This window comes from Gracilinanus agilis, chromosome 4, assembly GCF_016433145.1.
Source record: "Gracilinanus agilis isolate LMUSP501 chromosome 4, AgileGrace, whole genome shotgun sequence".
NCBI classification, from domain to species: Eukaryota; Metazoa; Chordata; class Mammalia; order Didelphimorphia; family Didelphidae; genus Gracilinanus; species Gracilinanus agilis.
Window position 1 is genome coordinate 148,950,992 of NC_058133.1, and position 15,207 is coordinate 148,966,198.

At 33.0% G+C, this 15,207-nt stretch overlaps 1 protein-coding gene across 1 annotated transcript in view; it reads right to left on the minus strand.

Moving 5' to 3' along the window:
• Positions 1-15,207, minus strand: part of RYR2 (ryanodine receptor 2) — a 550,493-nt gene that overhangs the window by 195,124 nt on the left and 340,162 nt on the right. Inside the window, exon 63 of the mRNA XM_044674985.1 lies at positions 11,904-11,953. Within this exon, the coding sequence (XP_044530920.1) occupies positions 11,904-11,953 (50 nt within the window). The remainder of the gene's footprint in view (positions 1-11,903; positions 11,954-15,207) is intronic.

Here is a 15,207-nt window from a genome sequence, read left to right on the forward strand (position 1 = left end):
TTTCCCTTCTGATTTTGACTACATTGTTTTTGTTTGTACAAAAGCTTTTTAGTTTAATATAATCAAAACCATTTAATTTACATTTTGTAATTTTCTCTAACTCTTGCTTGGTTTTAAAGTCTTTCCTTTCCCACAGATCTGACAAGTAAAACTATTCTGTGTTCACTTAACTTGTTTATAGTTTCCCTCTTTATATTCAAGTCATTCACCCATTCTGAATTTATCTTGGTGTAGGGTGTGAGATGTTGATCTAGACCTAATCTCTCCCATATTGTTTTCCAAATTTCCCAGCAGTTTTTGTCAAATAGTGGATTCATGTCCCAAAAGTTGGGCTCTTTGGGTTTATCATACACTGTCTTGCTGATGTCATTTACCCCAAGTCTATTCCATTGATCCTCCTCTCTGTCTCTTAGCCAGTACCATATTGTTTTGATGACTGCTGCTTTATAGTATAGTTTAATATCTGGTACAGCTAGGCCCCCTTCCTTCACATTTTTTTTTCATTATTTCCCTTGAAATTCTTGATCTTTTGTTATTCCAAATGAAATTTGTTATAGTTTTTTCTAATTCAGTAAAGAAGTTTTTTGGTAGTTTGATAGGTAGGCGCTAAATAGGTAAATTAATTTGGGTAGAATGGTCATTTTTATTATGTTAGCTCGTCTTACCCATGAGCAATCAATAGCTTTCCAATTGTTTAGATCCAGTTTTATTTGTTTGGAAAGTATTTTGTAGTTGTTTTCATATAATTGCTGTGTTTGTTTTGGTAGATAGATTCCTAAGTATTTTATATTGTCTAGGGTGATTTTAAATGGTGTTTCTCTTTCTACTTCTTGCTGCTCTAGTGTGTTGGAAATGTATAAAAATGCTGATGATTTATGTGCATTTATTTTGTATCCTGCAACTTTGCTAAAGTTGTTGATTATTTCTACAAGCTTCTTAGTTGATTCTCTAGGATTTTTTAAGTAGACCATCATATCATCTGCAAAGAGTGATAGCTTAGTCTCCTCCTTGCCTATTTTGATACCTTCAATTTCTTTTTCTTCTCTAATTGCAACTGCTAGTGTTTCTAGTACTATGTTGAATAATAGAGGTGATAATGGGCATCCTTGTTTTACTCCTGATCTAATTGGGAAGGCTTCTAATTTATCCCCATTGCATATGATGTTTGTTGATGGTTTTAGGTATATACTGTTTATTATTTTTAGGAAAGGTCCTTCTCACATTACCTCTTTAACACCATCCTATTCTCACTACTTCCTTTTTTATTTCCATCTCTGATGAAGAAATAGCTTTCTTGCCAAGGTTAATCCTTTATATGTACTCTTGATCTCATTCTTTTCTAGAAAACTGCCCCTACTACCATTCTCTAATCTTCAATCTCTCCCTATCTATTTTTTCCTTTCCTGACAGTTACAAGAATACCTGTCTCTCCTGTAAAAAAAATCCCAAATCCTCTAACACTACTTTTTCTTTTTTCATAAACCCTTACCTTCCACCTTAGTATCAATACTATGTATTGGTTCCAAGACAGAAGAGTGGTAAGGGCTAGGCAATGGGGGTGAAGTGACTTGCCCACGGTCACACAGCTAGAGCTAGGAAGTGTCTGAGGCCAAATGTGAAACCAGGACCTCCCGTCTGTAGGCCTGGCTCTTAATCCACTGAGCCACCCAGCTGTCCCCTCCTCTAACACTTCTTAACCTGTATTCCCCTCTTTCTCAGCCAAACTTCTTGAAAAAATTGTCTCTACTCACTGCCTCTATTTTCTCTCCTCTCACTCTTTTCTCTACAATCTGGTGTCTGTGCTCATCACTCAAATAACACTACTTTTTCCAAAATTACCAATAATCCCATATTTGCCAAATTTAATTTTTTTTCTCAGCTTTCATCTTTTTGGACTTCTAACTAGCATTTGGCATTGCTAATCATCTCTCCTCTCTGAATTTTAATGATTGCCCTCTCTCTCAGCTGTTCTCCTAGCTTTCTGAACATTTCTCAGTCTTTACTGGTTTTTCATCCATTCCATTTCCATTAAGGGTGAGTATATTTCAAAGTTATACTCTAGGACTTCTTCTATTTTGTCTCTATAGTCTGTCACTTGGTGACATATCATCAGTTAATATAGGTTCAATTATAACTTTGAATTAGAAGACTCCCTTATCTACATATCAACCTGGAGGCATGTCACATACATTTTCTAATAAGAACTTACTATCTTTCCTTCTAAACCCATCTTTTTTCTGTACTGTAGTACTGTTGAGGGCCCTCCTATTATTTTATCCACCCATTCTCATAACTTTGGTGTCATTATTGATTTTTTCTCATTTCTATTACAGTGACTGCCATACTCATCCCTTTCCCTCTTTTCATATACCTATCATACCAGATCAGGTCCTCATTCCTTCTCTTCTGGACTACTTCAAATAGCCTTCTACTTAAGCTTTCTACCTTAGATTTTCTCTGCTTTATTTTATCATTTAGGGAATTGCTGAAATGATTTTCTTAAATTACAGATTTGAACATGTCACAACTCTATTCAACAAATTCTAATTACTATCTATTATTTCTGAGATCAAACTCCCCTGCTTGGTATTTAAAGTTCTTTGCAACCTAGTTCTGTCCAACCTTTCCAGGCTTTTTATACTCTACTGCTCTCCACACACTTTATTATAAACTCATATTTGCCTATTTGCCATTCTTCATACATACTACTCCCTTTTCTGTCTCTATACCTTTGCATTGGTTGTATTCTATGAATAGAATGTTTTCTCTCCCCACCTCTGCCTCTAGGAACTGGTGAGTAATCAGCACAAGGGCTATTTTCTTCAAGACCTTTCCCATTCTGTGTTCTGCTCCCTTTACCAACCAAAGTTATTAATTTTGTGTCTGTTTTTAATGTGATTTTCATATACCTATATATGATCATTATAATATAACTCCCTGCTGGCAGAGAGTATTTTGCTTTTCTATTCATATATACAACACTTAGCATAGTATTTAGAACATAAAAAATTCTTAACAAATTCTTAAGTAATGATTGATTGATGGTGTCAAAGCTTTTTGAGAAAGAGGAAAAGGGAGCTAAAGAACAGCTTTCATTTTCTTAGTAAAGTATGAGGCAAGGTCCTCAGCTAAAAGTAGAGGGGAGGCAAAGGGGAAGTATTGGGAGTTTGAAAAGAGAAGAGAATGTTTGATAAAACCTCTGTGGGAAATGTGATGGAAAATCCATCTAGTGTATAAAAGGATTATTATACTGATATAGTAAGGAGAGAGTTGAGATGAGAAAAAATGAGTTTGTATGAGGCTCAATAATTGTAGATGTGTGACTTCTAGCAATATTCAATATAAGAGGATATAATTCATGAAATCAAACAGAGGTGGGGTCTGGCAAAGCCTTGTTGAAAGGATAGTGAGGCAAAGACAGTATAATATTGAAATGGTTGGTTATAGGGTCAACTTTAAGCAGGGAGGAAAGTGAAATGAGAGTAGTAGGTGATGACTAGGATTATACTGAGGAATGGAAGAAATAAAAATCACAATAAGAAAAAATAATAGTTTTAGGATGAATAAAGCATAACAATTATTGAAATGGTAAGATTATGGTCAGATAAAGAAATTTCAGAATTCTTGATCAAGGATGTGTGACTAATTTATGAGCCAGAGGTGGAATGAGAAATGAAGTCATGAGACCTGAGGAGTTTAAGGAACTAGGAGGTCAGAATATCTGCATTCTGTATTATGTGTATAGGGGTTAGGGTAGAGAGAGGAAGATTGAATGAGTGACTGAAAATTCCTTCAGAAAGGAGGAGGAATGACTTAGGGGAGAGTACTACATATAGAATTTCTGCTCTAGAATTTTTGCTGGGTCTCATATTTGGATTGAGTAAACCTCAAAAGATGAAAGGTTGCTGAATGATGGCAGTTGAGAGAGAGAACTGAAGTGGCAATGGGGAACTAGGACTATGCTAACTCTTCTACCTGGACCAGTATGTCTAGGAGTTATGACAGTAGGTACAGATTATTGTTAAGGATAGCTACAAATACAGAGTCTTTTGGCAGAGTCCAGTATTCATGTGTGCCAGAAGACAGAAATATGGAAAGAAGAGATCTAAGAGTAGGGAAACTTACAGACAGTAGAGGAATTTCAAAGAACACAATGGAACAGAACTGAGTTGGGACATGGGAGAAGTATTGTTGAGGCAGATAAGGATGAGAGAATAGAAGTGGTGATAGAGCATTGTTCTTGAACATACATTTGGGGATTTTTGTATCATTGGGACTGGAATGGAAGTCTGTCATTCATAGAATAATTTTTAACTGGAATTCATACATCCAACAGTCCTATAAATGGTGAATGGTGAGCTATTTTTAAAAACTCAAGTGTTTGGGCATAAACCCTGGTTTGAGTTGTGGAAGTGAGGAACTTAAGTCTGAGGCTCTGGGCCTTAGGTAAAACCAGAAGGAGCAAGGTAAAGAAAGTGTCTAAGCTGAGAAACCAGAGTACAAAGACAAAACACAATTCTATATCTTATATAATATAAAGCTGAAATTTTGGGATCAATTCACTTTTTTTGAAGCTGTAACTCTCCTTGACCTTACTTTCCTTTTACTCCTCCACAAAAGAACAAAAATCTGACTATTCCAAAGATTTTGTCTGAAGCAGCATAGAAATAAACTATTGGTCCAGTTTTTGAAAAGCTAACTTTTGCAAGACAATTTTTGATAAAATCAAAAATGCAAACTTTACATCACAGATAAAAATAAAGAATTAGTAGAATCTATTCTGACAGCCTTATTATGAGGCAAAGTAACAAAATAATGAAGTTACAATGAGGCTTTTATGGTCAATAGAGCTAATAGCATTGGATTTCAACCCCTACATATTTTGGTGACATTATGGGGAGAACATAATCTTGTCAATGTTCAAAAATAATTAAGGGCATCTAAAAGCTTCCCTATATTCCTTTATGTCTTGTAATGCTTACATATAGAGGTTCCTCAATAAATTCTGAATATTGATTTTCCTGTAAAAAGAACAGTAAGACAAGGTCTTTTTTTTCTCTTAAAAATCACATCTACTCTACTCATTCTAGAACAGAAACTTTTATTATTACTCATACCAATTTAAATATATATCCTACATTTGTATATATTAATTTATTTTTAACTAGCTGCACTAAAATAGTTATGCTTAATGGATAAATAAAATGGAAAAAATATATTACATACTACTCATAAAAATGCAGAGATATATAAATAGATATATCCTCGTATGTTTTTTGAACTTGTTAAGAAAGATAGTAAATATATTTTAAAATTTTGGTAGAAAGAGGAATTACATTTGAGTTAACATTTCTTGTACATCCATTAAATGACTCTGGAGTGACAATACATTGATATTCTAGCTTATACATTTGACAGGAATGCTAGAAGTGTTAAGTTCAATGCAACTTAATTTTTGTTAATGAACATTTGATTTGCTAATTTAAAAGGAAACTTTTTTTTTAAATTTCTACAGCATTTGAAAAAATTGATGATTACCATCTCTTCCCCCATGGCTTCTGTGACCCCGTTTTCTCCTAATACTTCTCATATCTGATTAATATCCTTCACTGTTTCATCTTCCTTTTCCTAAGCGTATATCATATGATCTATGGGAAAGACCTCAGAGACTATCTACTTCATCAAAGTAGATCAAGGATTAAATAATATCAAGGATTAAAAATTCAGAGTCAACTATTTACTCTCCCTCACCACCAGCATCAAAAAGGTTGCCTGATCTTGTCATTTCCCTGTCTTTCACATTAATCCTTTCGTGACCAATGACACTGGTACTACACTAAGGTCTTCAATACCTATTAGCAGGATTATTGTAATAGTCTTCTAATTTACCTCCTCAATTCTAATCTCTTCCCTCTGCAATCAATTCAAAATATTGCTATGAAAATAATCTTCTAAATGTACAAATCTGTCCATCTTTCCCTGTTCAAAAAAACCTTCATTTTGACCAAAGGATAGATTTTGTAAGATAAAATATAAATATTTTTGCCTGTTATTTAAAGCCCTCCACAAACTGCCACTAGCCTACTTTCCAGGATTACTTCACATTAGTCATTATACCATACAACCAAGCTTTTCTTTGATCTTATCCTGTCATCTCTTCAGATGTCTTTAGTCCCTCAGAAGGCATGCCTTTTAAAAATTTTTACTTATTGAAGAAATTTTCTGTTTCAAAAGTTCAACTCAGTTGTTTCATCTTCCATTATGTTTTCTTGATACCCTTAGTTTAAACTGTTCCCTCTTTCCTCAAATTTTCCAAAAGCATGTTGTCTACATATATCCTTTGTTCCTATGGTACTCTATTTCATATGATAATCACTTGTGTACATATCACATTCTCCAATAGAAAATATGATCCTTAAGAACAAGATCTGTGTAGTTTTTCCCTATTGTATTACAAACCACTTTTCATAATTTGTCTTACATAGACACTTACATTTTTAAAAATCCAATTCAATTCTAGAAGAGCCATTAATAAGAGGTTAAAACATAAATTTAGATTATCTGAAAAATATGAAAGTGTTAATTGCTTATATTTTATACAAGACAGAAAATTTCTAAATTTTTATTCCAAGCTGTTCCCACAGCTATATCTAGAATTTCATAGATGACTGCTGAGTAAGTTCAAAGGGAATTCCAAAAACATGGGCTTCAAGTTAAAAATAAAAATCAAAACAATGTCCCAAGATGTTGTAAAATAGTAGTTTAATCAAAAATCCCTTCGCCCTCTTAACCATAATTCACATAACTATCTCCATAGATATTTTTTATACACCAGAAATTGTTTAATGATTTGATTTATTTTCTGAGCAAAGGTGTCAAAGGCCAGCAAAACTGCTACAGAACCAGAATAAAATGTAATTAGTAAATGTCTGCCAAAATAAATAAAAGTACAATAGAACATATATAATGTTAATTTGAGGCTGTCTAAGTCAATATGCTCCCATAGGGAATGTTTCTATTTTAGAGTAATAAGACTGTTCTATAGTACTGAATTTTGAATTGTGATCTTGAAGACTTTAAAATGCCCTATAGAATTATAGGAAGAAATTGAAACTATAAAATCACCATCCCTCACCATCTTACAAACTTGTCTTCTGTCCTTCCAATCACACTGATTCCCAACTTTAGAATCTATCTGGGCTCTTCCTTTTCCTTTACCCAACCATATCTAAGTAATTGACAAATCTTATAGATTCTACTTCTATAAATCAATGCAAAATAATTTATTAAGCACTTAGTATGTGTCAGATGCTGTGTTAAAAAATGGGCAGTTCCTACTCTCAAAAAGTTTAATCTAATAGGAAAGCAACATGTAAACAATTATGTATCAGTAAGATAAACAGGGTAAATTAGAGATAATGCTAGTGGCTTGTCTCCAAGGCTAAGAGAGAAAAGAAAAATCTTCATGTGGATGTTGGGATTTGATATGAAGGAAGCTTAGGTATTGAAGAGAATTTAAAGCATGGGTTATAGTCAATGAAAACACAAGGAAATGGGAAATAAAGTGATATATACATATATACATATATATGTATATATGTATAAGCAATAGACCAGTGTGACTTGATCCCAGAGTATGAGGAAAGGAGTCAGGTAAAAGGAGACTGGAAGGGGGCAGGTTAAGAAGGGTTTCAAAAAGCAGAGGATTTTATATTTGTTCCTGGAGATAATAAGAAGCCCCTTGAGTTTTTTTAATAGGGGGTCAGGGATGACATGATCTGACCTGCACTTTGACAGCTGAATTGAGAATAGCCTAAAGTGAGAAAAGATGAGGCAGGAAGACCAACCAGAAAGGGACTGAAATAGCCTAGGCATGAGGTGATAAGGGCCTATAATAGTGTGATAGCATTGTCAGGGAAGAAAAGGGGGGTTGATATAAGAGATTCTGGGAATGTAGAATCAACAGGATTAAGCAAACAATTAAATATGAGGGGTCAAGGGTGGAGAAGGAAACAAGACTTAGGAATTGAGGTTGCAACATCTAAGTTGCAACCGTGGTCACTAGGATGATGTTACTAGCCTCTAAAGGGATAGCGAAGTTTGGAAGATGGAAAAAGTTTAGGGGCAAAAATAGTGAGTTCAGTTTTGTATATGTTAAGTTTAAAATATGTACATTTTCCAATACCTAATATACAGTTTGAGACGTCTAATAGGATACTGAAGACTAAAGATCAGGAGAGAGGTTAGATATCAGAATCATGTGCAGAGAAATGATAACTGGATCCATGGGAGCCAATGAGAACTCCAAGGGAAACAATACGGAGAGAACAGAAGAAGATTCAGGACTGAGCCACAAGATCTCTGTAATTTACCTCTTACTCACTTACGCCCTAATCATTCTAATTCAGGCCTTCATCATCTCTCACCAAGCTTTATGACTAGTCTCCTTGTCTCCAGACATTCCTCTCTTACAAACATTCTTCACACACTTACCAAGTGGATATTCTTAAAGCATAGATTTAACCATAAGACTTCCTTGCTCAAGAAGCTCCAGTGGCTCCCTTTCTTTTTTATATTAAAAGTTAAAAAAAATTTTAAAAGCTCCTCTATTTTTGCATAGAGAATCCTTCACAATCTGATTTAGTCCACCCTTCTAGTCGTATTGCATATTACTCTTGGCAAATGCTACATTCCAGTGAAACTGGTCTCTTTGCTATGTTCTGTAGGTGCCACTACATGTTATCCCCACATCTGGAAAACAATTACTCTTCACTTATGCCTCTTAAAATTTCTTCTTTCAAAGGTGAACTCATGTTGCCACTTCCTATAAAAGACCCATTCCAGAAGCTCATAACTTTCTGCAACTTCAGAAAATAATTTGGGTGTGCTTTGTATATATTTTCTATTTACCTTTCTGTGTTCCAAGTTATTCTATATCACCTTCCCTATAACAATGTAATCAGTGTGAGAGCAAGAATGATCTGCTGATTCCTACTTAAACTTATTTAATTGTTATGAGTTTTCAATGATCCTTTCAGGAATCAATACAAATTTCTGTTCCCTCTAATAAAATCTTTCAAATCTATATGAAATAATTAAATTATTTTCCTAACTTAGGCTGGTCTCATTTTTTAAGAAATTTAAAGAAATTTAAATGTTTCAAAAAATTGGGATATCGGGGCAGCTGGGTAGCTCAGTGGATTGAGAGCCAGGCCTAGAGACGGGAGGTCCTAGGTTCAAATCCGGCCTCAGACACTTCCCAGCTGTGTGACCCTGGGCAAGTCACTTGACCCCCATTGCCTACCCTTACCAATCTTCCACCTATAAGTCAATACACAGAAGTTAAGGGTTTAAAATTAAAAAAAAAATTGGGATATGGAAAACTAAAGAAAATAAACTAATCTTCACATTGCATGAATTCTAGGAGCTACATGATACCTCCTTCTCACAATGAGAAAACATAATACTTTAAAAACTTATTTCTGGATGGAGCCCAGGAAGCCTACACTAAACTCCTATTCTGCAGACATTTGTGCCACCATCATCATTGTTCTTTTGATTCTGTTTTGGAGAGTTTTACTTTTGTACATGAAAACACTACAGCCTACTTAGGCTGCAGTAAGAGTGGTTGTCTTTAGGAATAATAAAAGAAATTTCCGATCTGAAAAAATGGAGAAAAAATGAGCACTGTGAAAAAAGGTACCTTTTTGAACAGTGGACTCCATATGCTAGGGGAAACAAAAAGTATTGTAATATATTTCTGCCTAACTCTACCAGGAAGGTTTGCTTCCATTATCACAATCTTCACCCACCTAGACTTGCCCAAGAATACAGTGGCAAGACATTTCTAATTTTTACAGAATATATTATATATATATATTCAAAATGTAAGATATGAAATATGAAGTAATAACCATAACATAGAAAGCAAAACTCATATATTCTATAAAGCACTACTGAAAATAATATTCTTTGGAGTATTTATTATTTTAAGAATATCTACATTTATATAATTGAAAAGTTAGAGACTGTTCGCTAGATAATTATTTGCTTTGCAAAAGGTTTTGTCACTGTTTTCATTTTTTAAAACATATTTCCTAAAGAATTTAGATGAGAAAATTTATTGAAAATTGATTAATACTGAATTATTCCATAATATACATATGTTAATATCATCCAATTTTTGATATTCAATTTTGAAGGATTCTGAAGATAAGGGAAGTGATATATGAAAATAATAGAGGGCTATAGAATTTATAGAATTCCAGTAGAAGTTGTCACTATCTATACTAGAAAAGCAATTGATGAATAGTATAAAACTAAGAAGTTCTCAAATCTAGTTTAAAGGAAGATCTAGTATTCTTATTGATTGTTAAAAATTGGGAAATCAAAAATAAAATAGCTGACATAAGAGTTGGAAAATGATTTGAGTAACTGACCAACACAATATTTCTAAATTGATTTTACCTTCCTCAAAATTCCATAATTTGTTTCTTGCCAAATTACTAATTTTATAATGACATAAAAGAAGCAATAGTAAGGAAAAATACCCACAAAATAGAAGAATCCATAATATGTAGGGAGAATGATTACTGCAGCACACAATTTAGAATTACATTAAGATATCAGGAGGCACAGAATGATGCTGACAAAATATACCTCAACTGAATTGTATGTTTCTTGACCATTCTCTTAGAATCAAGAGGGGAGAAATACAAAACCTTTATTAAAAATAAAAAGCTAAATAATTTTCATAAAAATTGGTTCTCTATTAATAAGTTAAAACTAAAGTAATAAATTAGTTATTATTCCATAGATAATTACCATATTAATTTCTAAAATAATAAGAATACTAATGCAAAATTCCAGGAAACTTAAAGGGAGCATTTTCTTATTGATAAATTCAGCAATACTATATACTAAATATAATAGCTTAATAGCAAGGAATAATTTTAGAAAATAGTTATTCTAGTATTACAATAGAAAATTGATTAGGTCTCATGGTAAAATGGAAAGTTTCAAAATAATTTATGTGGAACATGTATGCTAAACACACATGCACATACACATAGATGTATTTTTCCCATTGAAGAAATGAAATTTTTAGGGAGCTGCATTACAGAGCTATCAGAGAATCAAAAAAGAACATTTAAAATTGAAATCATCCAGGAATTATACCTAATTGATAAAAGTAGTCAAAGCAGTACAAAATTGCTCTAATATTTTCTAAAATCAGTTTCAGTAAAGTGTGAAACATGAGATTGCAGTGTTCCTTAATAGCTTTCCAAAGGAAAGACTATGGAAAATGTGTGACTATGCTCTGAGTCTGGGAAAAGATATTAAACAATATAGTTTTCAAAGATAAAAACTATGAAATGTCTGGTGCTATTAAGATTCTCCTTCCTGCCCTTCATGTTTTCATTAAGCTTTGCTCATGATAGAGCTCCAATATCTGAAATGTAATAGTCATATAGATTTAGAATTCAGAACATAAGTAAATAAAAGTATAGTCCATTGTATTTGAAATAGAAATTACACAAAGCAGGACTTCATAAAAGGACTTTAATGTATTTAAATCAAGAAATAAAAGCAGATCTACAGATTCTGTATGCTCACTGAAAACAGGATATAAGAAAAGTTACCACTTCCTTCTAAGGTTTTTAATATAATTCTCAAATTTGAATTATTTTGAACTAGCAAATAAAACTTGTGATACCCTCAACTGCACCATATAGAAACTGCTAAGTAAAAAATCGTCCTAGAAACATTCTCTTGGCCAATGATGACCATGCATGCAGCCATGCAACCATGCATTCATGCAACAAAGCAAGACAAAACACAATGCAAAATGGCAAAGAAAACCAAGTGATGGCCATGCTGGTATTTTTCAAGGGTCTCCTTACCAAACAGTGAAATCCTATGCCTGACAAGAACTCCAAGTTTGCAGAATAGGCTGAAGACAAAAGAAAAAAAGAGAGAGAGAGAAAGAGAGAGAGAAGGGGCAGGGGGAGGAAAGGGAGAAAGATGGGGAGAAAGAAGAAAAGGGAGAGAAAAAGAAAAAAACAGCTGATATATGAGCAAGAAAAAAGCAACATGATGTCACGCAGAAAGAATCAATTATCTGAGCAGAATATGGGAGTAAAAAGGTACTAAAGAAAGAGTCTTTAAGTGCATACCTTTAACAAACATGGTTAAATAAGCACATATTATAAGTAAAGAAACAAAAAAAAATTTGAAGCAAAGCTAATTAATATAGAAGCAATCTACATGAAATCCATAAGTATATAACCACTGAAGGAAATCAGAAGGTAAAAGTGCATTTTTGCCTGTTTCATTATGTCAGTAAATATTTGCTAATATTTACATGAATAAAAAGACAAAGCAGCAAAGTCTGCTTGTTGGATCAATGTTCCTGAAGTCAACTTTGAGGTGCAGCATATTGTATGAACTAACCAATTCTGCCCCATTCTCAAACATGCCCATTTTATTTATAAAACAAAAATAAATAGAATCTAAAAGATATCAGTCAACTACTTAAAGAGGAAAATAATAAATAGAAAAGGTATTTAAATATATTCTAGTTGTAAATTTGCTGTATGAATTTCTTTGAGGTCAGAAACCAATTTAATAGCAAGTAGAAATATGCTTTGCACACAGAAGGTGCCCCCTAATAAGTATTTAAAGTTTTGTAATGATCCTTATGTCAAAGAGTTCCCAAAAAAACCTGCTGGTGTTACTATGTTTCTCACCACTACCTGTGCATTAGTCTTATCCTGAAAAGTTGTACATCCAGCTCAATCTTCAGGGATTTCAATGCCAGTAAGGATAGGTATTATGGAGGAGAATTTTGGTATGTGAATGGACATTTTGACAATGAAAAAAATATTTATTTGACATAGACATGTACCAGATTAAAATCTATATTCAGCTAATTTTAGAAAATAAAAATACTCCTGAATGTATGTGGCAGTAGTGACACACTTCATGGTGCTGTTTGGTTGTTACTGTTTATTCCTTCTCCCTTATGATCAATAGGCTCACATGTAAAACAGGTGACTGTGATATGAGAGTCAATTATTGATCAAGGAATGAAGGCTTTGTTTCAGTGACCTTTATGGTGCATTATTCTGATACTCTATCCATATGAATTAAGATTCCTTCTGTGGGGTAATACAACCAATAAAAGGAAATTCAGGAAAGGATTTGCTAAAAAAAAAACAAAAAAACAAATAGGTCATCTTACCTTCCAATCAAAAGAATTTATATTAATAATTTCCTGAATAGTTTAGAGGTAATGTCCATGTATTAAGTCCTTTACCATAATTAAAAGATAAGAAAAATCATATACTTCTCAAGTAGTTATTCTCAAGTATTATTATTAGAAAAAGATACTTATCTGTGATAGATGTTTCTTCTTAAGTAGATAACTAAAATCACACAGAGAAGAACTTTGTTTTTATGTGCCCCATCAATTCATATCTATAGACTTTTTAAGCCACTTACTGAAGAAATTAGCCACAAAAGGGATCCTTCCATGCTCTTAATCAGAAGAGAATAGATAGATCTTAGAATTATAAAAAGACTCAGGAGGTTTCAGTGTGTCACTTAATATGACATGATATAATTACCTCTACACTATGCCTCTCCTGGTTCTCTCTCCCATGCTTTTGAATTTCCCATTCCCATCAGGATTATGTTTGCTCTCATTAAGTTCAGATATGTAATATTTAGTTATGCTTGGAAAAAACTAACTTGAGTTGTAGCCATAGGATCAAAGATGCAGAAATCAAAATAACAATGGGGATCACCTCATTCTAAAAATGAGAAAACTGAAGCCAAGAAAAGGGAAGTGAATTGTTGAAGGTCACCAAAGTGGCAGAACAAGGATTTAGATTCAAGTTCTTTGATTGCCAGATCAAACTTTTCCACTCTATTCACGATCTTAATCAGTGAAAATATTTTTTAACACCTTATAGCTGAAAAGAATGGTGTTTACATTATCTCATTGGATCATTTATGTTTATGCAGTCATGAAAACATTTTAGCCTATGTTGCCAATAAGGGACTGTGCCACAGAAAAACAGAAAGCATAAGATGTCAGAATTAAAAGGGACCTCAGAGGTCATCTAGACTAACCCATAGCTGAATTGTAGCCCTATCTACATTACACACAAATGGTCACCTACTTCTTCACTTGAAGATCACTAGTGAAATGAAACTCACATTTGGACAACTCTAATTATTAAATTCATTTCCTAGTACCTAGCCAAAATTTGCTTCACTACAACAAGAGAATCCTTAATTTGTTCTAAGAAAATTCTAACAATATATGTTATTAGAGCATATACTAATGGTTGAAGCTAACTTCAGTATACCACTATTACAGGAAAAAATAAAAGTATAATAAACCATACCTACTTTCTTACTCTCAAACTTAAGGAAATTAGCTACTAAAACTAGGAAATAGTTTCCTAAATTGAACTCCCTGAGTACAGTCTCTATTTGGATAGTTATAGAATCATAGAGCTGGAAGTGTTACAGGGAAGATATTCAGATTGTCATATCTATAAATACCCTGATACATGTATTAATTAGTTCAATTATAAAGTGTGAGAAATTTTCAAATATTAAATGTAAGACAAAACCAACACCATCATATATGTATGCATGTGAGTATACAGGCACAAACATTTTTTGTTTTCAATGGCCAAAAATTGATTTGGGATTATGACTTCCTTCACCTATTTACGTTCTTCAAACAAGAGACACAAGACTTTATTTGTATCTTTCTACCTTAGTAGGAACTGGAAGAATTTATACTTCTGCTTGCATTACCTTTCAATATTCATGGTCCCCACCTTTCCAATGGATTCAGACTTTATATAACATGGAACATGTATTGATAGTACTCAGATACCAAAAGATCAAAAGGAAGACCTCTAATCTATTGAGTAAATCCAATTAAGATTTAGGAGAAAGAACAATTGGAATCACATAGGATAATAAAGTATGCTAGAGTTCCAATCTGTATCAATAGGAAAAGTACCCACATTGGTGAAATCATATATTCATCCAAGTACAAAAGTATATTTAAATTAAGAAACAGTGATAGTTTTCTTCTTCTTGGGTCAATGTTAAAAATATTATCATTTAAAATATTTTATAATTGAGTCTTTCCAACTTCTTTTTCAAATATATCTAACATTT